Below are 26,398 nucleotides of genomic sequence, written 5' to 3'. Positions count from 1 at the left end.
TCACATAAAGCAAGAGATCGGGTATAGTCACTCTTTCTTGTCTCCTTCATCTGTGTTGAGAGACTCTGCATCTGCCAAGTTGTCAACAGCAATAGCCAAGAAGACGTTCAGCAGGATATCTGAGCAGAGCGTTCAGTGAAGGTCGACTGCACCGTTAGTTAGCAACGTGATTTATACAGAGTGGAATTACTACTAGGTTACTGGATGTTTGGCGGGTGATCTACTAAGAGGCCTTTCTTTTAATTTAATTTAATTTATGTTAGTTTTGTATTATTATTTGCTTCTGTTTTCTTTTTAATGTTACATACATACCGTAAATATTCTCTTTTTCTTATTTTTACATATGCATATATATATATATTAAATATATATATGTTTCTCTCTTCTTTTTTTTCTTCTTTTATCCCTTTTCTTTTTTTTTCTCTCTCTCACTCTCGCCTATTTATCTCAGTTGACTATGTAACCACTTTTAACTTTTAGATGACATGCAGGTGTACTGTACATATTGTTTTTTGTGTTTTTGTTTTTCATTTTCCAAAAGGATCAAACTATCATTGTTTTCTTAAACTCAGGGTAGGGGGGAGGGAGGTAAGTTGTTTAAAGACTTGAAAGATGTAACAAAATATTTTTGGATGAATTATGCACCAAGTTCAAAAATCAATAAAAAAAAAAAAAAAAGAGTAAAGGCCTTTGCACACTGAGTCAGTTTTTTTTCGTCCAAAATTGCAGCACATTAAAATATAAATCCGACCTCATGTTATCATGTTTATACGCCGACTCTGAAACTTTCAGCTGTCATTAAGTTTTCAGAACAGGTTCGATTTTCTGTGTTTTTCACATCCGTGAAAATGCTTTCTGACCAATCACATCAGTGTTTTGAGTCTGTTAGATCCCCGCTGAGCTGCCTGTGTGTGTGTGTGTGCCAGCCGCTGTTCATGATCATGGAAATTGGTCGTGTTCCTTTTAATGTGTGGCTCCAGTAGAGCTAATAATCAAACTGAACCACTGACATTCTGAAATAAACTTCTCAGGATTGGATGGACACAATATTTTCTTTTTCTCGACAAGTGAGACGACCACAAAGTCATGCTCACTGCGTGACGACTTTTGTCCACCTTTCCGAAGTTTGAAACTGAATATAAATATGTGAACAAAGCGCATCGGATTCAGTGTGCATAACGATTTTTGTCGGACAACAGACTAAAAAAACGCATACGAAACAAACGGACTCAGTGTTCAAAGACCTTTAGTCATTCCAAAAATGTAAACATGAGCGAGTAAAACATATTTTCTACATATACTCTGAAACTGTGCCCACTTTACATCTCCTCCTCACTGCAGTAACTGCAGCCATTGTGCGTGATGCTGGGCTGATATATTCATTAATTAAGGGCCAAAGTGCTAAATGAATGGCACGTGTTGTTTTGCTCATTTGAAAGACCCTTTAGTAGATCAGGGGCCTCGTTTATCATTGTGGATACACCTTTTTTCCCCCGTTGTGTGTGAACGCACTTTTCGCCGCCAAATTTGGGATCTGTCAAGCCAAAAACTGACAGGAAAAAGTGCGGACATTTACACCCATTTTGACCCTGGCGTACCGTGATTTACACCCTTTTTGAAGAACAGGAGGAATTGGCGACACAGCTGCTGAGTCAGAGGTTTGCAGTGTGCAAGGGAGAGAGGAGCGCGGATTACATTTAGAAGAACACAGTGTTTCCGCTAGGGGTTTTTGAAGTAGTGGTGGTGACACCCAATACACCCATTATTTTGGGTGTACGCCATTTTTGGCTTTTCGCCGTATGTGAAATATTAGTAGCACTTTTACACCCTTTTTGATAAATGAGGCCCCAGGTCCTTCGTGTCACAGCCAAAGTTGTGCTAGTGTGAGTGAGTGAGGATACAGTTTCCACAGATGAAGAGGATGATGAAGTAAAAGCAAACAATCATCCCAGAGGAGGAGGGGCCTCCGTACGCCATGATGCCATCGTACATAACAGCGTTCCAGTCTTCTCCGGTCAGGATCTGAAATCCATCACAAATGAAAACAGTTATTGAAAAAATGTGGTGACAACACTTTGTTTAACACAGAGCAGGACACACTTACAAATCCCTGCTGAGTGGGTGTAGTGAAGGTTTAAATGAATGGGCTTTAAAGGTAGAGTCTGGAGTTTTGTTCATTGCAGTTTGTAAACAAAACATTCAAACTGGGCCCCTCCTCTCGGGCTCAACTGTGTAGCCTCCTGCCTCTGACAGCAGCCGTTGTCAGGACCGCAAAAGGAAAAGAAATACAGTCTGAGTGAAGTGCTGGAGCCGTGGGCCGAAACCCGCACGTCACCAAACGAGCAGGAGGGCCGTTGTGGTGAGCTGGGGGAGGGTGTTAGCAGCTGATGCTAACTGCTACCGCTAGCCGAAGTTAGCATTGAGCTAGCTCACCACAACGGCCCTCATACTTGTTACCAATCGAGGCTTTAGTTGTCGGTGACGTCCGGGTATCTTCACTCAGACTGTATTTCTGACTGCTGCTGCTGAGAGAGAGAGAGACGTGCTAGCACTCGCTAACATCCGGGACAGCTAGTGGGGTTAGCGTCCCTGAGCCCTCCTACTCTGCTGCATGTTAGCCACGGCCCACGTGTCACCAGGCTCTTCATACAGAGAGGTTTTTGTTCACTCTGAATTTTGTCTGCATTCTGGTTCTGGTCTAGAGAGCGGATCCGCAATTCACCAAATTCCCAAAAATAAAAGTGTTCACCAACATAAAACTTATATAGACTACAATACAATAAAAGAAAAAGGTTAACTTTATGGCTCGGGGATTTTCTTGTAAATTATATTCTTTAAATTAAAAAGGTTCACTGAATTTTATTAGCTTGGTGCTTTTATTTTGACCGAAAGGCCTGTGTCTCTCGCCCTGGTTCCGGTTGCTTACCAAAACAGCCACTGAGCAGCGCCAGACTAGCTGCACGTATAGCTTCCACCTGAGCTCTATGGCTGTCAACAAAGCAAAAGACCAAAATACAGGCAGGGGGAGGGGGCGCTGCAGACACAGTCACCACCACACAGGACTAGAAGCCCAAAGGTGATGATTAAGACGGATTTCATTTGTATAAGGGCAAAAAACTCCAGATTCAACCTTTAAATAAAACCACAAGAACTTCAGCCATACACAGAATAGTTGATAGACAACTAAAGCTGAGTCATTCAGTCTCCCAGAACATTTATAAGGTTTACTATATAAATCCTGAACCTGACACAACATTGCAAATGCAAAAAGACACTGTGATTGCCTTCATTGACTGATACTGGATTACTGTGACCAAGACATAATACAGTTAAAAAAATCTACTTGTCACTGCTCTCTGGTGGCCAAACTATGCAGTGGTGACATTGTTTCTAAAGGACTTTAAACCTAGTTTGGAAGTTTTGCTGCAGTCTTCTCTCAGGCCACACACACAGATGGTGATACGTATATCTGCAATGAGCTGAGATGTCAGCCGGCCTGTCTCTTTAGCCTTCAACTCTGTAAAACCTCATGAATATAACTTGTTCTAAGTTGTTGTTTGCGTGTTTGCCACAGAGAGGAGCGTGACCGTGTTGCTGAGCTACGATCTGAAGGTGAATACCTGAAACACGGTGAGGAGAGCTTGGGGAAAGTTGTCAAAGGTGCTCCTCTTGGTCTGCGTTTCGTCAAAGTTGAACTTTCCACCAAACACCTGCATGCCCAGCAGGGAGAAGATGATGATGAAGAGGAAGAGCAGCAGCAGCAGGGAAGCAATAGACTTCATGGAGTTGAGCAGAGACGCCACCAGGTTACTCAGAGACTGCCAGTGCCTACGAAGCAAGGTTGAAGAGGAGAGACGGGAGATGAACTCAACTCCACATTTGCACTGTATAAAAAGCGCACATACACACAAACACAGCACGATAAGGGTCATACCGTGTGACCTTGAAGATCCTCAGCAGGCGAACGCAGCGGAACACAGAGATACCAAGGGGAGACATGATTTCCAACTCGACCAGAATGGTTTCAGTGATTCCTCCACACACCACGAAGCAGTCGAAGCGGTTGAAGAGTGAAACGAAGTAGGCCTGCAGCCCCAGACTGTACATCTTCACCAACATCTCACATGTGAACATGGCTAACAGCACCTTGTTGGCCACATCTGAAAGATTCAAGATAGGTAAATTAAATGTTGAGACGTGTTAAACTACAGCCAGAACTGCCACTGCTTGTAAAACACTCAGATTTAGACAGCAGGTCATACATTCAATTATTTTTACTCAGTTCTCTCAGAGTCCAAACTTACATTAAAGATGCACAGAGGACTGAGCTGTGCCTTTTTCAGTGTGAGCACATCCATCCTTAAAAGTGCTACATCTGTTTTAAATCAATTTAGCCTTCATCTAATTGTGGCTGTGCCTCAAAATGCAAAACAAAGTAACATACCAACATGACACTCATGCTTTTTATTCAAAGAACTGCAGCAGTTAATGTAAAAATATGTGATCCACGGCCTTGGATAAAGATATCAATCTGGTGGTGTGTTTGTGTGTGTATATACAGTATATATATACTGTATATATTTTAAATTGTGTTACTGTTATTGTTGTAAAATATTTCCACCTGCTATCTTTTGGTTATGTGTCATCTTAAAATAGCTTAAGCTACAGAAAAAAATTAATGGTTCTACACGAATTGCATGCAGAGGCAAATATGTGTGTTATTTGAACTTAAATTAAACAAATAAATAATAATAATAATTAAAAAATAATGCGATCACAATGACATGAAAAATTAAGAAAACCTGAAAAAATGAATTGTGCTACGATGATGAAAATATGTATTTAATCTTTACATAATACATAATAGTATAATAAAAGTGGAGGCACATTTCCCGCTGAGTACTGGGACTTTAATGACCACTGCAGTGTTGCTCATACCCTGCACTTGTGTGAGCCACATGGGCTGGTTGTAATGCTCTGATGATATGGTGAGGGTGTTGAGGAACACCAGGATGATGACCAGCCAATAGAAAGGCACCGATTTGACAGCCAACCGGCACTTCCTGCGGCAAAACCTGTTCCAGCGGCGCCAGCGCCGACTGCAGGAGGAGAAAGCAACATTAATACAAACAATAACAAACCATTATGACTCATTCTGTGATTCAGTGGCGCCCTAGCCCTGGTCACTTAACTTGTAATGTCCAAATAAAATAATAAAAACATGGCCTCAGTGCTTTAAAAAAAAAATGCAATCAGGAGGTTTCATTTCCATTAATAATAACAATGCAGTGGAGTAAAAGGGAAGGGCCACGAGGGAACTGCATCGATATACTTTTTGCAAGTCATACTGTACAATAAACGAGCTGAAAAACACTACGTAAGGCTGTTCTCTAAAAATACCATATAGTACATGCTGACTTAATAAAAACAGATTTATCATCCACCAGTAAAGTCTCATTAAAATACAGGAAAATGAAAGCTAAGCACTTACAAATAAAACCTGAATAATGTAAAGTAGGAACAAACTCACTGTAACACAGACACAGACCCACAAATATACTGACCTGAACTTTGACTTTGAAATCTTTTGACTGGAAAAAAAAAAAAAAAAAAAAAGAATTAGTCAGTTTAGAAATGCAGAATGTTTGTTGTATGAGTTTAAGTTACTGAAGGTGAAGATTAGTCTTTCATCACAACATGAGATATAATGTCCTGTCCTTTAAATCAAATTGTGCTGCGAGCCTGTGAGAGCCATACAGGAGCATCTTTATTATTAATTGTAATAATTATGGCTACATTTAATGAAAACCCAAAATTCAGTATCTCAAAGAAACAGAATAAAGTGAAAAATGTCACTATTGTAACCTAATGATGTCACACTCTAATCAGCTGATTAACTCCAAACTTGCCTTTAAATGGTCTCTTATTATCATGGAGAAGACTGCTGACCTCCATCATCTACTCTACTGTATTGAGATGTGCCTGTATTGTAAATCTCTGTAGCAAAGTTGACAGCAGAGAGGACAGAGACCTGATGGACTGTACTTGTATGTAATAACAGTGTCCTTGTTGTGCATAGTGCTGTATGTTCTCACCACAGAGGCCCACAGCATGGAGTCTTTTCATCCTCCCCGTTTTGGTTCTCGGTGTTCACGGACTCCGTCTCACTGGCTGGGACGCTCGCTGCAGCAGCAAACAAAGCAGACACTTTAATAAGAAAAACAATCCCATGCACTTCGCAGTGGCACAAGATTCTTCAGAAAGACACGGTGCAGCGCATTCCAGCAGGGAGGAGAGTGCAAAGAAATCAAACGGACACGGCCATCGCATCGGGCAACTCTCGCCTGTTTCATCAAAGAGAAACGCAAATGGAGATATTGTACAAAATTTGAATCCATGTGCATCACACCTGTAGTGTTTGCTTTTTTTTATGTGAAACTTGTTTTTTCATATTTCCAAAACCTAAGTGCAACAACAACAAACAAAAAAACGACCTCACGAAAAAGAGGGCACTAAGCAGTGTGGATGTGCATCACTGTCATCATCAGTATCATTTACCAAGTGCTGAAAGGGAGCTGACACGGGACAGGCGAGTGGACAGCTGCTCTACAGGGGCTGACTGATGCACACAATGAGGAGCGCGGGGAAGAAAAGGAGCCGGGGAAAGAGGACAGAGCTCTTAAAGCTGTCTCTGAAATGCTACACTCCAAATACTGCCGCTGCTTTGGAAAGACTGTGCAGACAGATGATGATTAACAGTGTGAAGCGTCTCAGTGCTTTAACTCGTACGAGGGAGCATGGTGTGTGTGTGTGTACTGTGTGCTGCGTCTTAGCTTATGTAGACGTGTTGACTTTGATTCCTGAGTGGTCGGACAGCTTCAGCCCTGAAAATAGTGCTGACTGCCGGAGTAGTGATCTGGGTTTAGCCCTGTTTCCTATATTCACACTGAGCCCCGGCTTTTGAAATGGGACATGGGATGGAAACAGGGTGTGCCTTGCTATCGCACGGTTGTATTACTGCTCCATATCGGGCTCACTGAACAGAGACAAGATAGGCTGTTTTCATTTAGAACCAGTAGACCTTTAAAAAAAAAGAAAAGAAAAGAAAAGGGGGACAGGACAGGAGGGAAAAAAGGGAGTGGACAAAAAACTGAAAGGCTGTGATGCTCAAACACAAGGTTTAACACAATCATAAAGCACATACAGTAGTGATGAGTTATTACACACAAATACACACACACTCGCATACACACACACACACACACACACATAGACTCACTCAGCAGGACTTTTGAGCACCTGCTGCTTTGAAATTGATTTTCTAGTTCCCTGCTCCATCTATTGTCCAATAACATATTGTGAAGAACACAGCGACAAATAAAGACTAAGTGAATATGACGTCTGTTTTTTTTCTCATGAGCACCATGTATATGGCAGTTATCAGAAAATACAGTGGATTTTCATATTTGTAAAAAATAACACAATTGAGTATTTGGTCTAATAATCTTTCTGGTATGAGATCAATTCAGAACTAAATATATATTTACGCGAGAAAACAAACATACACACACACGCATTCATATAAACAGTAGCTATAGAGCACTGGAGGGAAACCACAGGATTTACCATGAGTGTCGGACGACTGGCTGAACCACCCAAACCTTCCTTTCTTCTTCTCAGTAAGGTCAGCCAGGGTCACCCCTTCATGTGTAATGCATGCAAGCCCATGCATTCAGTCACAACGGCACAGCAGAGGGACATGGGGAGGAGGGAGGGAGGGAGGGCGAGAATGGGCTGCTATCAAAATGGGTCAGAGCACACAAGCACCACAGGACAACAACAGTATTCAAAATATCAATATCCAACAATGACAAGCGCAGCAGGAGCCACGGGGGCTGCAGACACTGAGGAGGGCAGAAGAATGACATGGAGAGCTGTTAGTCACAGGAAATGCCTGCAGGTGACAAGGCCCTGTACTAACATGTTAGAGTGCAAATTAAAGCATTTGCATGATAACATGTTAATAGGGGCCCGTGTATCATCGACAGACACCGAAAAAAGCCAGGATGGATGTTGAAGAAAAGCAGCATGGACCTGCCTCCTCAGAACACAGAGCCTTTACCTGGGAACTGACATGTTTGCTGTAATGGCACGACTGTAAATTAGAGAGTAAACATCTGACTTAAAGGGATATTCCGGCGGAAGTTTAACACACCGTCTAACACACCGTGACACAGAGTAAGACCCCCCCCCCACCCGAGAGACTAAGCTTCTCTAGTTGTAGCAACTTCAGCCAAGGCTGCATGATAGCAATACACTGCTGTCGATTCCTCCACCAGCAAACCACCATCAAAAAGCCACTCATAGCTACAAATAACTGTGCGTTCACACCAAAAGCTTCCAAAGCGTCAAAAACGCTCAAGGGTGGGCGTCAGACAAGACAGCTCCCAAAACGGCAAATATTTTCAGCCGCTTTGGCCGCTCGTCACGTGACTGACGTCAAAGTTCGTTCGCGCTGGTCATTGGGGAGCTGAAATACAAAAAAAAAGGCAGCCGACGGACATCTCTATTCTGACAGGCTGCCGCCGGTTGCCGCTTAACCGCGTCATAGCTAATTACCCTAAAGTTAAACCTGGCTCAATTTCTCATCTGGTGACGCTTTGGACGCTTTGGAAGCTTTGGATGCTCTGGAAGCGCGGCGACGCCTGTTGACGCTTTGGACGCTCAGTGTCGCCAGGCGCTCATTGAAAATGAATTGACTTCCGGCGTTTTTGACGCTTTGGAAGCTTTTGGTGTGAACGCACAGTAATGCTCAGAACAGCTCCAAACTTCATCATCAGTACAGAGTCCCAGCCCATAATACGAGGCATCAAACACCTGCTAGCTTTGCCTGGTTTCTATTGAAAAGAGACGAAAACCCAACTCACCCACTCTCCTCCAACCGCTTTCTGTACTACTGCAACAGCCCTGACGAGTCGATTACCGAGTGCAATAGAAAAGTCAGGAGTCCAGTGATGTTTAGTTCCAAAAATGCAGCACGCTTTGCTGACTGTGATAGTTTGAGCAACTCAACTCCGTTCATGACGTCCCCTGTCAACACTCACTAGTTATTGTTAGAAACAGAGAGGGAAGACAGATAGGAACACTGATGCATTCGGTAATCGACTCGTCAGGGCTTCTGCATTAGTAGCAAGTGGCTGGAGGAGAGTGGGTGAGTTGTGTTTTCGTCTCTTTTCAATAGAAACCAGGCACAGTTAGCAGATGTTTGATACCTCGTATTACGTGCTGGGACTCTGTTTGTACTGTTGATGAAGTTTGGTGCTGTTCTGAGCATTATTTGTGGCTATGAGTGGCTTTTTTGATGGCGGTTCGCTGGTGGAGGAATCAACAGCAGTGTATTGGCATTGTGCGGTCTTTGCTGAAGTTGCTACAACTAGAGAAGCTAGCGGTCGGCAAACTTGATCTCTCGGGGGGGGGGGGGGGGGGGGGGGTCTTACTCGGTGTCACGGTGTGTTAGACCATGGGTTAAACTTCCGCCGGAATATCCCTTTAACACAACACGTGGCGGTTCAACTGAAGGGAACAGACAGGTGGGAGAGGCAACAATAAATGACACACAGTACATTAAGAAGGCAGCGGGGATGGGTGGGAGGAGGGGCCGAGCGCAAGAAACCCAGAGATCCTATGCTCCACATATAAGGTGTAGCGGCTGCAGTCTGCATCATGTGTGCTGCTTATATAAAGAGGATTTGGATTAAGAGTTTTTCTCCTGCTCAAGTAATATGTTTTTTTTTTTCTTTTTTCCTTCTCTGATGAATTCCAGCGGTACTCACGGCGTGCTCCACTTCCATCAGTGACATACATCGAGGGTGGAGATAAAACCTGTGCAGACTGCTTCAAACACTCATCACACGTTTATTTGGAACACCTCTAGGAAGGCTGGATCGTCACGTCAGTGCATGCATATGTGGGCATGTGTATTTTGTGCCCAAAAAAAAGTGTTACAGACTACAACACAAACACCTGTGCTAATACTGTATGATGTCATGTTACACTTTTAACTCTCATATTACTGTACATGGACCTGGACTTTTACCTGCAGTGTGTTATCAGCATGCATTATCTACTTCCACTTCAGTCAGTCATTTCCTACAATTCCCAAGAGTGCTTTTTTAAATCTCAGCATTGCATTGTGTAAAAAAGGGATGTTTCAACATTTTGGCAAATGTGCCCTATTGCCATAATCCCACTGGTCTGAAGAGTAGGTTCATTCCCTTTGATTGTCGGTGCAAGCTGTTTTTAGATCGGCGGAGCAGAGACGTGAGAGATGTGAGGGACGGCGCACGGTATTTTCGCCTTTCCCTCATCAAACTCATCAAATACACAATCCAACAACTCCAAAACGCTCTGGTGGACAAGTTGTGACCTGCACATTCACCACGCTATGAGATAATAATGCGACGTTACGAGACTGAGTTGTTTTCAAGGGAAATGCGTCTCTAATCTGCCAATCTAAAAACAGCTTGCACCGATAATAAAAGGTAATGAACCTACTCCTACTATAGGGATTATGGCAACAGTCAAATTTGCCAAAATGTTGAACTATCCCTTTAATCAGAACAATTAAGATTTGAATGAATTGCGTAATAATTTACTTATTTAAAATAATTACGGGGCTAAAAGAGGAGAAGGCCTGTCATTAATGAATTGGATCTTCTGCTTTGTAATTATAACCCTCTGCATCTGTGCTTCATCCATCTCAACATGATTGACCAGTTAACTGGGGCAAAAAGAAAAATAGAGCACATTACCCCCAAATAGAAACAGGAACTCAGGGAAAAACATTGATTCTGTTTTAAATAGCGTGAATATATTGAAAAACTTCTCACTCTCTTTTCACTAAAACCCGTTGTTCTGATTATATAAAACTAGGCCTAATCATCATAGTGAGGATAACAACCCTCCGCTGGGTGTGACATGAAGGAGGGAGCGGGAGAAGATGCTTACGGTTGCGCTTGCTGTCCTCGTCGGCCTCGTCCTCGTTGTCGGGGTCGATGTCTTCGGCCTGAGTGATCCAGTCCAGGTAACCCTTCAGGTCCTCCTCCAGCTGCTGCTTCTCACGCAGCTTCTGGAAATCTCCGCGAGCTTTGGCCTTTTCTCTCTCCTTGGAGAACTCTCTGAGGTCGCAGAGGCACAGGCACAGACGAAAACACGCAACAAAACACGTACGAGCACACAGGAGCGTGTAAATAATCAAAAACACAAACAAGGAGCACAACACACTTTCACAGCAAACGACAAAATGGTGAAACACAAGTCTTCACTTCTATACTAACACCTGACAACTGGATAATGATATCCCTGTCTATGTTCTGTTCTAGGGGGTTCTAGTATATTTGCATACTTCAATCAAAAGCCTGTGTGTTTTTCTGAAACCGAGCCACTGGAGGGAGATGTATACCTTGGAAAGACAACACAGTGCTATATTTAGAGCCAGACAGTACAGTAGCGTATCCTTCGGGTGAGCATCTTAATCATACACAAAGGACTATTTAGGTGGACAGATGGTTTCAGAAGACATGCAACGTTTGCACGGCATCGGAATTTATACATTATATAAAACAACTAATGCAGAAACTGCGATATGTGAGCGTCTAGTAGACATTGTGTGATATTATTACACAAACATGTGAGAAGAACTGACTCTGAAACAAAAACACCTGATGGGAAAGCAGCTGCAGATAAGGGGCCAGGCTGGTCTCAGGCAGCCGACTAAACCGCCAGAATGTCTGAGTTGATGATTATGTTAACCTTGTTGACTCCGGAGTTAATTCTACTGTAATACCCCACCCCCACTCCACAGAGCTGGGAAAGCAAACCGGGGGTTTGAGAAAGCTTAGGAGCGCAGAGGGAGTGAAGGGCGAGGAATAAGATTAATTTCTCTCTCAGGAGGCTGGGTGGGCCGGGGATGCGGCGGGGCGGCGGGGCGGGGGGGGGGGAGGAGTAGACGCTCACTTTGCAGTTGCCGTGGAAAAGGACGTGATAGTTTGACACCCACAGAGGTCAGTGTGGAGTGTACATTTATCTTGAGTAACCTAGGATTGATTCATCATCTGAGAATGTTTGTGTGAAGGCTGTGAAGGTCCATGCACTCATTTATAGGAGTGGAACGGTTCACCTGACCCAGGGATCGGTCTGGTACTTTGGTTCTCAAAAAAACGACTTAGGAAACGTGTTCAGGGCTCCAGACTGACCCTAAACGGTCGACTTTTGCCCCAAAAAGTTGAGACAGTCTGAGTCAATTTTTCATCACAGGCCAAAGCAGCCCTTTCTGAAGGTTTGAGCCTGATATCTTCATAAAAACAATCATCAATACACATATTCAAATTCTGGATACATTTAACCTTTCTAAGTTATTTCATATTTCAAGGTATATTTCTATCAGTTACCGTCTGCACCTTTCTACCACACATACAGAGCCTTGCAAAAGTATTTATTTTTTATAACATTTTGTCACGTTACAACCGCAAACTTAAAGGTCCAGTGTGTAATAATTGGCAAGGTAAGTTGGGTGCGGGGACATGACGTGAATAAAGGCTACGTTTATATGGAAACGATCCGAACAGAAAACGCAAAAGTGGCATTGCGTCTTCACTTTTTATTCCGCGTTTAGATGAGCGTTTTTAGGCTGGAAATCTGCGCGCATACGGTGACGTAAAAGTCTGTGTAATTCAATGTTGTATGCACGCCAGGCGCCTAGGTGGCAGTGTGCCGCACAACACACATCACCACCAAGTCCGCACGCCTGCGCCTCTTGATTTCCAGCAGGCTGTACGCCGGCCGTCGTTATGCTGCCCTCCGTGCCCTCCTCAGGTCATTGCAATCGGAGCAGAGGTTTTGCGTTTTCACCCTTTACACGGAGACGCAATGGGGGAGCGTTTTTAAGATTTCCACTCCGGAGGGTGGTTTCACTTTTTTGCGTTTTCAAGGCCCGAAAACGCAGCCGCCGTCTGACCGGAAGGCACATCCGATGAAATATTTTGCCGTTTTCATCCGCGAGCGTTGTGGTGTAAACGGGGCCTTAAATGTGTGCGGAATTGTGTGCACCCTCGGTCATGCTACAGATGTGGGAGGAAAACGGAGGGAAGCAAAATCTAGTGTGGCGTGTGTGTGTGTGTGTGTATGTGTGCATGTGTTCATCTATCCACATGGTGCGCCGCTCTGTCTCATGGGTTTAAGGTGTGTTTTGATCACGTCACGCTGGGGGATCTGCTATCTCCGGTTTATTAGCCATCTTGCTAAATGAAAGTGACCTGCCACACGTGTGCGATTGGCTGCGGGGGGGGAGGGGGTGGAAGGTAGGAGGGGGAGGGGGAGCAGGGTGAACCAAGGTTCAGGAAGACAGAATGACGAGTTTCTAAACCTAAATCCTTTGAACCATGGTTTTCCGGTTTGATTCAAAACCGTTACACCCCTATTTCTCCAATTTTTCCCTGTTAAAGGGTTTTCCCTGGAGTTTTTCCTCAGTGGATGTGAGGGTCTAAGGACAGAGGATGTGGTTATGATACTGTGTAAAAGCAAACTGTTTGTAAAAACAGGCTATACAAATAGAATTGCCTTGCCTTGCCTTACTCGTTTATAGGCTGATGCTACTTCCTAAACACAGCAAGCAGTAAGACACAGCAGCACACACTGCACACGTTGCCTCTTACCCACTCAGCACACCTAACACAAGGTTTAACACGAAAAAGGAGCCCAGTATGATCAGGCTAACGAAATATATCCAAGGTGTCTCCCATCCGATGGCGTCGTTGACCTACGGGAGCCAAAGGCAGCTGGTTTACAGGCAGAACACACACATCGGCAGTGAAAGAGGAGATGCTTACCCGCTCAACACACCCAAAACCAGGTTAAGAACGAAAAAGGAGCCGAAGATCACAAGACTGACAAAGTACACCCATGGAAGCTCAAAGCCCATAGCATCGTTCATCTGGAGGAACAAGCATGGCCACGGAGGAGGGAGAGGAGGGGAAGAGAAGAGAAGAGAAGAGAAAGAAAAGATCGAAATAAGCTGTTCAAGTTAGAAATTGTCAGACAAGAAGATCAGAACAAGTAAAACAGTTGATTTATCACCAGATGAGGAAGAAACAGAGATTTAGCAGGAACACTGAGGCGAGGACGGCATCGTGTTGTCCGACAGGTTGTTAGATGCATTCAATCATTTAGTCAATCAATCATATCAGAGTGATAAGAGTTGCCCGAGGAAATGATCAGCAGCTTCATCATCAGCCTGTCAGTCACATCACCGCCGTGCGTCTGATCCGAGCGGACGTCCGAGGCCGAGGGCGTGTGACAGTCACAGGTTTTCTGAACCGGGAAAGGACGGAGTCGGGAGGAACTCACCCAGTACAGCACGTCCGTCCAGCCCTCCATAGTGATGCACTGAAACACGGTCAGCATGGCAAACAGGAAGTTGTCAAAGTTGGTGATGCCACCGTTGGGACCTTGCCAGCCTTCCCTGCACTCTGTGCCGTTGATGGGGCATTGGCGCCCGTGCCCTGAGATCGCACACGGAGCTGGTTCCTCCTCCGCTATCGCATCTGCACAACATCAGCATCACGTCATCAGAATGTATTATTTACTGAAAATCACTGCAGTTTACAGTTTATATATGGCTGACATTTATTTAGTTAGTTTTTACATTATGATTTAATTCCAAGTTTTCTTTTTCTCATGAATTAAAGGGGAACTATGCAAGCTCTCTGTTTTGGTCATTTTTTCCTCTCCCTACACTTTTGGAGTGCATATTTTCACTGTCGTAAAAACCCACAGATAACCCCCCCCCCCCCCCCCCCCCCCCCCATTCCATTCTCTCTGTAACAACTCGTTTCACCATCACAATTACTCTGAAGCTGTTTAAATAAAGGGATAGTTCAACATTTTGGCAGATTGGCCCATTGCCATAATCCCTATAGTCATAGTAGGTTCATTACCTTTAATTGTCGGTGCAAGGTGTTTTTAGAACGGCGGAGTAGAGCCGCGAGCTGCTTAGAGCGAGGCTAATGGGATTTCTTGGTTTCCCTCATCAAATACACAATCCAACAACTCCAAAACACTCTGGTGGACAAGTTGTGACCTGTACATTCCTGTGTAATCTTTGCTGTTAGTAGAAAATGCTATAGAAAATGCTATCTTGTGCTGAAACACTGAATACTCAAATAGACATTATTGAGTTAACTTTTTCTCCTATATGACACAAAAATACTGTGACGTCTGAGAGTTTGTGTTTCAGTTTCTGCAGAGTGTAATGCACAGACGCTGTTATGTCGAATTCTCTTGATGAATTGTCGAAAAAAAATCCTTTGTACACCTGCTCAGCTGGGTGCACGTGTTGTCAGATTAAAAATTAGGCCTGTTTCACCTTTAGTATCACATTGAATCATTGCAAAGTGCTTTTTGCCTAAGCTGATTTACAACATGAACGCTTGTTACAATATTCCATAAAAGATTGATCTAATTCCGTGTAAATATCTTATATTCTTATATTTTACACTGCATCTTTTTTATTTTATTACTCCTAAAAGCAGGCACAATAACACATTTCATTTCACTGTGTATGTGACAAATAATTCTTATTTTATGTTATCTTACAGTATCTTATCTAAAAGAGGGATGTACCTGAGCCAGGAATAAAGCAGGTTGCGTGCATTTTGCCAATGAAAAGCTCCAGGCCGATAATAGCATAGATGATGATGACAAACAGGACCAACAGGGCGATGTGAAGGAGAGGGACCATGGCTTTAATGATGGAGTTCAACACCACCTGTAAACCTATGCAAAGAAGAAAACAAGAGACGTTACATGAAGCCTGGCTGGATGCCACTCTGTCTATTCCCACATGATTCAGCTGTTTCTGTTTCATACTGCTCAAATGGAGTTTCATCATTGTAAATACAAAACTTTGTTACTGTATTCTGCGTGGTTTTCCTACTTTCGAACCACTTGATCCGTATTTATGAATCTTGACTGCTTCATCTATAAGTTTTGAAACTACTTTCAGTAAAAACTTTGGTGCATCTCGCCCCAGACTTAGATCAGAAATGTGTCACAAGTGTTTACTCTGAGCTTGTTTGTTTCTATTACACACAGAGCTCATGTCTCAAGGGCACTGATGTAAAACTTGAGCAGATGAAAAACAGTCCTCAGGGATGATGCCGAGACCATCTGGACCCTACCCTCACTGAGAAGGGGGACCATTCTACAATATATACAGAGTTGATGTATTGGGTTGTATTGGTTGCATGTGTGTCGGTGTGTGGAGCTCAGCAGCTCCCGTTCTTACTGGGTACTCCTGAGACCAGCCGCAGGGGTCGCAGCACACGGAAGGCTCGAAGGGCTTTAACATCAAATCCACCTGATTTACCCCCATGGCCATGCATTGCCGCCGGAGGGAGTTCAATTCCCTCAGCTTCTAACTTATCTTCTTTGGTCAAAAGCTCCAAGACAACACTGAAGAGTCTGTCAGAAAACAAAGAAGAAAGTCACTGTAGTGTTCTGTTCTCACAAGGAAAACATAAAGCAGGCCAGTGTTTACACACGAACTGAGCACACATTAGACATTTGATAGAATATTGATCACCTCCAGTTTTCAATTATGTCTTATATATATTACAGTAGACTTACTTTGTTGTCATTCAGTATACAACAAGTGTAACAAGTGTGTTGAATTGAAAATACATTTAATATACCGGTAGTATCGAGCATAAACATGTCAAAGTGCAAAAATGGTAAAAGCACATTAGTAAAAGGGACCTGAGGAGTAATAATAACAGTAGTGCTTTGTAAGTTCATCATTTCATTATATGTGATGCTGAAATGAATATCTTTGGGTTTTGGACTTGGCCTGGCTCAACCAGTCTCTTGCACTTCATTTAATTTGTGCAAAGACACTGGCCACTCTCCACTGAGAAACATTTACCTCCTGGCTCCTGGTAGGTGAATACTCTGTTGAAGTTTAAAACTATTGGATCTGCCTTTACCCAATCGCTTCATTGCGTCTAGAACACGATGAAGCTGCTGCACGCTGTAAACAGTGACCATCCCCCCATCCTAATGAGCAGAGCAAAGTGAGTGTGCTAGATGTCCGTCGACAACAGAATGAATAGCTTCACAATTATCCATTCTCCACCACATTTACTGTATGTATGAACCAGTGGTGTAGTGGGTAAACTGGGTATACTGCTTTTAGGTGGGTACACTGTTCATACCTGTATCACATTGACTAAAGTTAGATAGTTTTGTTGTAGGCAAGGTGAAGCAACTTCATTTATATAGCACATTTCATACTAAGGGGCAACTCAATGTGCTTTACATAAAAACAAAACTTAACTGTATGAATTGGAAAAGGAAAAAAAAACAACAACATTCAATGTTTAAAAAATTTAGTAAAACCCAAAATAGTAAAAAATTGGAAACATTAAAAATACAATTAAAAGCAAAAAAAAAAGGATTATATAACAGTAATATAAAGCACATACATGCTCTCATAATAAAAACTAGACTACAATAGAGCATAAAATATGAGCAGGATAAAATATTTATATTAAAACAATTAAGATCCAAGATTAGGATTTAAAGTTCTTTAAAAGAGCTCAGCCATAAGCACATGAAACATTTTAAAATGCTTAGATTTGGGTCTGTTTCAGTTCTGCTGGTGGTAGTGGGCAACTGAGGTATTAATGCATTTTCAGTGGGTATACAGAGTATACCTGAGTATCACATAGACTACACCACTGGTATGAACTACAACTTCCAACTGAGCCTCAGCCACTCCCTCTGTTCTCTGATTGGCCGGTAGATTCTCTGCAGCAGAAAAGCAGCGAAAGCGTTTCAATCCCAGGCGGAGCACTGAAGGGAAATGAAAATTGAGCGGAAGTACGTAGGCGGGCGGAGCCAGATGTCATACTGGTCTAATAACTAATAGCCCTAAGAAAATCTTTCCTGGCTTAGTGTGTCTTTATTTTAGTGTTGATTTAATGTACTATTTAAACATGAAAGTGTTCAGTGTGAAAGTCTCATTGGTTTTCTTTACAGCTACTGGCAAACAATACTGACACCCCCAGAATACAGTTGGATTAATAAGAGTGCAACACATATATCAAACAAAATGCAGCTTTTAATGTGAATAGACAGTACAAACACATTTTCGGATTAACTGCCTTGTATTTTAGAAACCTTGAATACCACTATACAAAAGCCTCCCGATATAAATCCTGAGGCAAAAGCTGAGAGTGCAGGCCAATATTGCAGCATTTCACCTCCTCTGGCTCAACGCCCAGTTTAAACATATAGGAGTAGTATGTTTGTATAGAGCAGATAAACACTCTCTCCCACTGCAGTCCTAAATTAAAATCAGCAGTGAGTGAATCTCTCACCATGACAGTGGACGCTTCGTTACAGTCAGTTAGACATTCCTCACCTAGCCTGGAGGGGGGAATCATCTCGACACATCACATCAAAGCTGTGGACTAAAAGCAGTGAATGAAGCTGCCAATAGGGGCTGGAAGGAGTTCTGAGGGCCTATAAGCACAGTCTGCTCAGACTTATGTTACAATGACTCACAGCTGGAAGATTGACCGCCTGCCACCGGGGTTTCATTACTCATCCAGTCGTGTTCAAGTGAAAACCCTTCACGTACCGACACCTCTTTGCTGAACGCACCTGAGGAGAGCCGCTTTCACAAAAGAGATACATCACCACTGAAGTCAGATTGTGTCTTTACTCACTGTTTAAAAGACTTCTCGGATTTTTCCATGTTTTAGCCCCATTACTACAAAAGTCTCTGTTTAGTGCTGAGTGAACACTGGGTTCATCTGCAAAAACACATGTATTACATATGACTCTGGCAGTACCAAAACCCAAACAATGAGCCACAAAGCACATGGACACACACAAGAAACACAATTACTGCCCTTAGGTGAATGATTATGACGGAGTATTAGGGCCACATTGAGGAAAACATTTTTTTCACAGACTTTGAAAATAGTCTTATGAGAACAAAGTCATAATTTGACGAGAAAAACTCATAATTTGACGAGATTAAAGTCATAATATTACAGGAAGCTCTGGAGCTTTGCTTGGCACCGCTACCAACAACGGCGACGGCACCGCCGGTACCGGTACCGACGACGGCAGCGGTACTGGTACTAGGCTCTGTTATTGGCTCTGTTGAACCACAGCGCACATAGCACTTTAACTTAAAGAGCTGCTGATCTGATCAGTTCTACAGACTGTTTTTACTGACCTATTTGTAATAGAGTGGAAGCACCCTTCACTGTTTTGAATGCGTGTTAAAGGTGTGAAAGTATCTTGTATGGATGTCTTGTATGTATTGTCTTGTGTATGCAGTGGCTCCGAGCCCAAAACAAATTTCCCTTTGGGACAATAAAGTACAATCCAATCCAATCCAATCCAATCCAATAGTACCGGTATCGGCACCGATACCCTTCCCTGGGAATGAGGTAGCAGACATTTTTCTTCTCAACCCTAGTACTACCAGTACCCCGAATCCTACATAGTGTGGATTTGGCACATCAGCACCACATTGTCATCAGTATCAGGACTTTGAAAAGAATATGCAAGAAAATGCATCTACTCGCAGAAAGAAGCAGGCGGACTTGGAGGAAGTCGCAGTTTTTTTCCTCATAATTCTATATTAATCCATTAATATTATGACTTTTTCTCGTAAAATTAAGATTTTTTCTCCTAAAACTATGACAGAATTTTTCTTTTTCCTCGAGGTGGCCCTAATACTCCATCGTAGAATGATATTCCTTTCTCATAATTATTCATTTCCACTTCAAACTAACTTTTTTGCTGATAAATTCAATTCCTTCTTCAATGTGACCTTAGTGAACACTTCCTCTTCATTGCAAAGGTAATTCAAATTATATTAATATTTAATACATCCATTTGGTTTTGACTTTTTTTGTCCATCAGGTATACAGTACCATTCAAGAGAAAAAGCTTTTATGTTATTTCCCTCCAAACCTTTTTCCTTGTATTGTAACATTTTTCTCTCAATGAAAACCAGAGTTACATTCAAACTCTTCATAAAACCTGTTTTCTTACTTCAATAAAGCCATAAGATGACCTGCTGTAATCTACAACAGACTGAACCTTGACCTTTCTGAAGCAGTTTCGGAGCCATATTTTGACATCAGTATTATCTTAGTGTGCCATTTGACTGATTTCTCAGCAGCGATCACTCTCCACAGCAGGAGCAGCCGTCTTAGCGTTTGGCTGCACGGCAGATCAACCTCGCATGCCGCATGCAGACAGAGATCTGACCCAGCTACCCAGTGGACTGTGTGTATTAGAGGAGAGATAGAGACCGGAGAGAGAGAGAAGACAGAAGATAGAGGAGAGAAAAAAGGTGTGATGAGGATGAAGATAACAAGAGGAGAGTGCGCAGGAGATAGAAATGAGGACGGCGTGAGGTGGGGAAGTGTAAATCATGAAGTATGACCATTTGAGAGATCAAAATGGAAGGGGGGAAGGAATAACGATGGGAGGGAGCGTTGGAGAAGAGATGAAGTATGAAGAGATGGTGACTCACTCCAGTAGTGGTAAAGCTCTGATTTATTCTCTCTGTCTTTTCTGGGTCATATACTGTGGGTGTATGAGGGTCTCTATTAGCACTTGGCCACTTGGAGCAGAGGCTTAAGCAACTTTAACTGTGACACTTGACTGCCTTTCTCACAAACACTGTAAACTGCAACTGTCAAACTAAGATCAAAGTGCAAATTCAAAGACCACTGCTAAACTGACAAGACATCGTGACCTGGTCTGCAAACAGGCACATCCTGCATCTCGCGGGGCAGACTCTGCGTTTCCTTACCATGAATGAGATGAAGCAGTGAAGCCGAGGACTTACCCTATGACGACAATGACGAAATCCAGCATGTTCCAACCATTCCTCACGTACGCGTTCTGGTGCATCACCAAACCATAAGCAATAATCTTCAGAAAGGTCTCGATAGTGAAAATGATGAGGAAGGCATACTCAACCGTTTCCTGTAGACACACAAAAAGAGAACAGATAGTTAATAGGAACAAAATATGAGCAATAAATAATCATAAAAAATCATGAGCGTGGTATTATTACAGTTTATTAGATGGCCAACGCAAACTTAAAGGTCCAGTGTGTAAAACTGGGGGGAAACCATGACATCCAGCGTTCAGATTCTAGATTGCAGTGCAAAGTGACGGTGGCCTCCGAGGACAAAAAAACTTGTTTACCACGACTGGGAGTATTTCAGGAGCATGGAGCGATGAGGTGAAGATCTAAAACCATTTTACGATATGTCTGCTGTTTCCTACACTCCTTTCCTTCCGCCTTCTTCTTTGTTGCTTTATTTATGAACACAAAACTCACAAAACGCACTCTCTGAATGGCTGGATTTTCCGTTCCGGCTGCCGTACAAACATGGCGGCGCAAGATGGCGACACTCTCTAAAGCAAGACCCTTGCTATATATATAAAAGAAGAATTATAAGGTTACGAAAACCAAACAAATTTTATTTTATTGCGATTATACACTTATATATATATTCAAGGGTAGAATATTCAAATTTTGCCACACAAATAGACAGTATTCATGGATTTCAATCCAGCTCTGCAGTGACAATGAATCTGACCAAGAAAGAGACAGAAACATTCTGAAGAAACACTGGAAATAAATCTCCCGAGCCATAGTGACTTACTGCCCCAAACATAGTGCATATCCTCATTAAAGGGATAGTTCAACATTTTGGTGAATTGGCCCATTGCCATAATCCCTATTTTTTAAGGAGTAGGTTTGTTACCTTTAATTGTCAGTACAAGCTATTTTTAGAACGGCCGAGTGCCGCCACAAGCTGCTCAGAGCTACGCTACGGAGGCTAACGGGATTTCTTGGTTTCCCTCATCAAACTCTAAATACACAATCCAACAACTCCAAAACGCTTTCGTGGACAAGTTGTGACCTGCACATTCACCACACTATGAGATAATAATGAAACATTATGAGACAGAGTTGTTTTCGAGGTAAATACCGAGACTGCTTGTTGAAGAACTGCCCCTGACGGCAACAACAATTTACCTCTCATAATGTTCCGTTATTATCTCATAGCGTGGTGAATGTGCAGGTCACAACTTGTCCACCAGAGCGTTTTGGAGTTGTTGGATTGTGTATTTGATGAGTTTGATGAGGGAAACCAAGAAATCCCATGAGCCTCGGCGGAGCAGAGCGGCGAGCTGCTCGGAGATAGCTCCGAGCAGCTCACCGCTCTGCTCCGCCGTTCTAAAAACGGCTTGCACCGCCAAATAAAGGCAACGAACCTACTGCTATGACTATAGTGATTATGACAATAGGCCAGTTTGCAAAAATGTTGAACTATCCCTTTAAAGTGTTATCTTTGTCTTCTACTGAACTTACTATAAGTTCTCTTTAAATTCCTCCTCAACACCAGATCAGTATTTAGATCAGCAGGCGGAGTAGAAACACTCATTTAATTATTGTCTCACTAAAATATTGAACAACATCACTTAACCAGAGCAGCAGAACCTCACCTTGTCCTGACCTCGTTCTGATCTGCTTCAGTTCTCACGCTTTCGCAATTTATCGTGAAATAAAATGTCATGATTGTGACAGCCCCAGCACAGGTGTTTGTCAGCCACCAACATTTTAAGTGCCCTTGTGGCAGAAGAAAAGGCAGAAGCTCAAAGAAGAAAAAAAAAAAAGAAAGCAGCACTAATTGTGTGTGAAAACATTCAGAGGAGTGAACTTCCAGGCAGAGATCTCTCAGGGCGTGAATGTATCTGAATGATGCTGAGGTTAAAAGGGGGACAAACACACTTTGTCTTTAGAGGTTATGTAGAGATTAGAGCCGGTGACGTAACTCAACGTTGTGTCTTTCTCCAGTTGTTTCAAAGACACCGAGAACACGGGAACACGGAGCCGTCAGGTTGAGGTCGACTGGAAGTGGCACACATAGTTAGAGAAAGGTGCTGTGTGTATATTAGAGCAGTGAGATGTGTGAGGCGCTGGAGGTTAACACACCACAGGGTGAGTCAGCTGTTTAGGACAGTCCTGGGACCTCCCTGGAGACATGGAAACAGAGGGAGGACCTCTTCATCCTTTATGCATGAGGTAGGTCAACATAAGCTCTGCACACTGGCGGGTGTTAGTCCACCAATACAAACTACTTAACACTGAATCTTACTCACACACACACACACACACACACACACACACACACTCATTTAACTTTTCACATGCCAAGCCCATCAGATTCTTCTAGGCCTCAGCATTTTAGTTGTTGTGCTTAATCTTTGTCATTTCAAAAGCTTTTTTCCTCTAATTCCAGTTTTATGTTATCCAGTGTTTGGACACATCCTTGTTTTGAAATTGTCTCTGAGAGAAGGTTAACTATGTATCAATCACTGATTAGGAGTTCAGAACTGAGAGAGAAGGCCTGAAGCCCACACATTTACAGTGACGACAAAACAATCACTAGTCTGAGCCTTCCCAAAGACTTGAGGCTGGAGTCATCACACAGGAGAAATTGTCATTGGCTTTTCAAACAGGTCTTCTCTAAAACCTCCATGGGTGAAGACTTTTATTAAAGGGATATTTTAACATTTTGGCAAATTCACCTATTGCCATAATCCCTATAGTTTTAGGAGTAGGATAATTACCTTCAATTGTCGGTGCAAGCTGTTTTTAGATCAGCGGGGCAGAGACGTGAGCTCTGCATGGCGCGCAGTATTTTTGCCTTTCCCTCATCAAACTCATCAAATACACAATCCAACAACTCCAAAACGCTCTTGTGGACAAGTTGTGACCTGCACATTCACCACGCTATGAAATAATAATGGAACGTTACGAGACAGAGTTGTTTTCGAGGTAAATGCGTAGCCAAACTACATTCCAGACACGGGAACAGAGTGAGTATTTGCTTCATGTGTCGTAATGTTACAGAATTATGCGTTTTTATTTCATAGCGCGGCGAATGTGCAGGTCCCAACTTGTCCACGAGAGCATTTTGGGGTTGTTGGGTTGTGTATTTAGCCAGAAGGATGCCATTTTGTCCCTCCCACGGACGCTTGTGCATGATGATTGGAGGATCTGTCTTAAGGTTGGATCCATTTTTGATTGACAGCTGTTTTGAAACGTACTCCGGCACCGGAGGATTTTGCGAGTGAAGTCGAGAGACAGACTACAGCTCACTTTTTGGTATTTGCTTGCCGATACAGTCCATTTCCATTCTACATATCACACTGTAGATAAAACACACTTACACACAGTATTTCCTTGTTTCAGTTTAACATAATTGTCACATTTCCTTGTTTGAGGTCAACATAGTTTCGTTAGTTCGTGCATTCATTCTATCATAAAAGTAGGCTGAAAATGAGCTTCCCCTCTCTGAAAGACCAGCAGGCGCCACTGGATTCACGACTTGAAATACTTTTATGAATGACCCATTTTGAAGAAGGGATAGTGGTTATGGTTGGAGGCCTCAACAAAACAGCTTTCCTTTGCTACACTCACCTGCAGAACTACAGCACTCCAATGCACAAGCAAACCTACAGTGCACACTGAATTACGCTGCATACAATTAAGCTGAATGAACTGAACTTCACTTTGTTTCAATGGGAAGATAAGATACATATTATATTCTTAAATGAAGCGTACATTTGAATGAATTGGATTGTTTCTGTGGCCATCTTTTCAAACGGCGGTGCTGGTGCTTCTGGCTTGCTGTTGTAACTGCTGCTTTGAATATACTGCAGGTTACACTGACAGTGCATGGCCATCTCACAGCCCTAAATCAAATTATCCAATCCATCCCTTTAAGAATTTACAACATCTTGCTGCATTTAATTGCTTTGCACAAAATTTCAAACCGGTCACCAGCTTTTAAACTTGCCACCACTGAACTGAAGCCCGGCTGTAACACTCACGCTTCACCGCTGCACAATGCAGACAAATGCACTATACGATATATTATTATACCCCATAATAACGTCTTCTGCCTGAGGGAGCCCTTAATCCCTGCTCCGTGTTCTCCGTGGACCATAAATGCAAGAGCACCGAGGGCTGCTGGGCTCCTTTTCCCAACAGTTTACTGACAATTGTGAGAAGCACTTAGCCCAGAATGAGAGACATGGTCCTCTTTGTTACTGAAGCAAAAAAGGTTGAGTTAAGCTCAGGGCTCCTGCCTCTACTACAGAGCATGCTCGTGCCGCAGGGAGCAGAGAGAACAGAGCGATTCATACAAGGATGGACGGAAAGTGACAGAGAGACAAGTGAACAATTTTAGAGGCATTTACAGACGGAGAACGGACAGTTAGCTGCTGCTGCAGGAGCATGCTGGGTAAACACAGCTCTGATTTAGCACTTGATTCATACAAACAAATAAAAGTCATTCAGAATGCTTATTCCTTCCAAAGATTTATTATATGAATTATATGATATAAATAGGGTCCTATGATTTCCACAATCTGCCAACATTCTGTTGACTGGAAGCGTAAATACATGCAACGACCACCTATTGTCCAAAAGTCATGTGAAAAACAAGCAAATTGTTTTTTAAACTAATATACTGTATATAGTATATATATACTATATATTTTATATTTATTTTACTGGAAACAGTTTAAAGCTCAAGCATTAATATTTTGTCGGTGCTCGAAGTACTTACAGTATAGTGCAGTGTTGTGTTGTATCATGATGTATTTTTTCTTAAGGTATGGAGGAAAAGTGTTTGTTTGTTAGCTCAATAAATTTAAAGTAATTTCTGTTTAATTTGTGTACATTTTAGTCATTAACATTAAAAACACACTCTTTTTGGTAGTAAAATAAGAGTTCTTTATATGTATATACAGTTTTTCCCTCGGGGTCCTAATGCTTTCCAATTTAAAATGTAAAATGTAAAACTTACAGATTTATTTAAAATATATATATTTAGAAATATCTAGTTAAAATACTTCTATTTATAATGCCCCTTCTATCTTTATATTTTCCTTATATACATACTGTTTTGTATTGTGCTGATGGACTCTATTTATTCTATTGTCCATTGATATATGTATTTGCTTGTGCTATATGATCTATTGTTGTGTTATGATGTCACCACAGGTGCGGGCTCTGATTGGTCCACATGGTCCTTGGAGGGTATTTAAACTGCCTCCTCTTCTCACACTGTAACATAGGGACCGAACCGTTGTGCGGGAGCCTTCTTTGAGTAAAATAAGAGTAAAAGGTAAGAAAAAACAGAATTCCCAAAAATTAAAATGGAAAAAACGGAATTTGGTAAAAAATTTAACGGATTTTATGGGGCCCTATATATACCAA

General features: G+C 42.4%; 1 protein-coding gene across 1 annotated transcript in view; it reads right to left on the bottom strand.

Annotated features, from left to right (window-relative positions):
• The window catches only part of cacna1da (calcium channel, voltage-dependent, L type, alpha 1D subunit, a), a gene marked incomplete at its 3' end in the record, with an annotated part of 86,838 nt that overhangs the window by 37,872 nt on the left and 22,568 nt on the right, over positions 1 to 26,398 (bottom strand). The window contains exons 4-17 of the mRNA XM_083972243.1: positions 20,936 to 21,075; positions 16,343 to 16,518; positions 15,679 to 15,831; positions 14,404 to 14,600; positions 13,887 to 13,990; positions 11,008 to 11,177; positions 7,627 to 7,701; positions 6,096 to 6,183; positions 5,565 to 5,591; positions 4,939 to 5,099; positions 3,935 to 4,160; positions 3,621 to 3,828; positions 1,902 to 2,022; positions 32 to 119 (exon numbers count right to left, since the gene is read on the bottom strand). Coding sequence (XP_083828369.1) covers positions 32 to 119; positions 1,902 to 2,022; positions 3,621 to 3,828; positions 3,935 to 4,160; positions 4,939 to 5,099; positions 5,565 to 5,591; positions 6,096 to 6,183; positions 7,627 to 7,701; positions 11,008 to 11,177; positions 13,887 to 13,990; positions 14,404 to 14,600; positions 15,679 to 15,831; positions 16,343 to 16,518; positions 20,936 to 21,075 — 1,934 coding nt within the window. The remainder of the gene's footprint in view (positions 1 to 31; positions 120 to 1,901; positions 2,023 to 3,620; positions 3,829 to 3,934; positions 4,161 to 4,938; positions 5,100 to 5,564; positions 5,592 to 6,095; positions 6,184 to 7,626; positions 7,702 to 11,007; positions 11,178 to 13,886; positions 13,991 to 14,403; positions 14,601 to 15,678; positions 15,832 to 16,342; positions 16,519 to 20,935; positions 21,076 to 26,398) is intronic.

This window comes from Trachurus trachurus (genome assembly GCF_905171665.1).
Source record: "Trachurus trachurus genome assembly, chromosome: 5".
NCBI lineage: Eukaryota > Metazoa > Chordata > Actinopteri > Carangiformes > Carangidae > Trachurus > Trachurus trachurus.
This window is presented reverse-complemented; position numbering and strand designations above follow the sequence as displayed.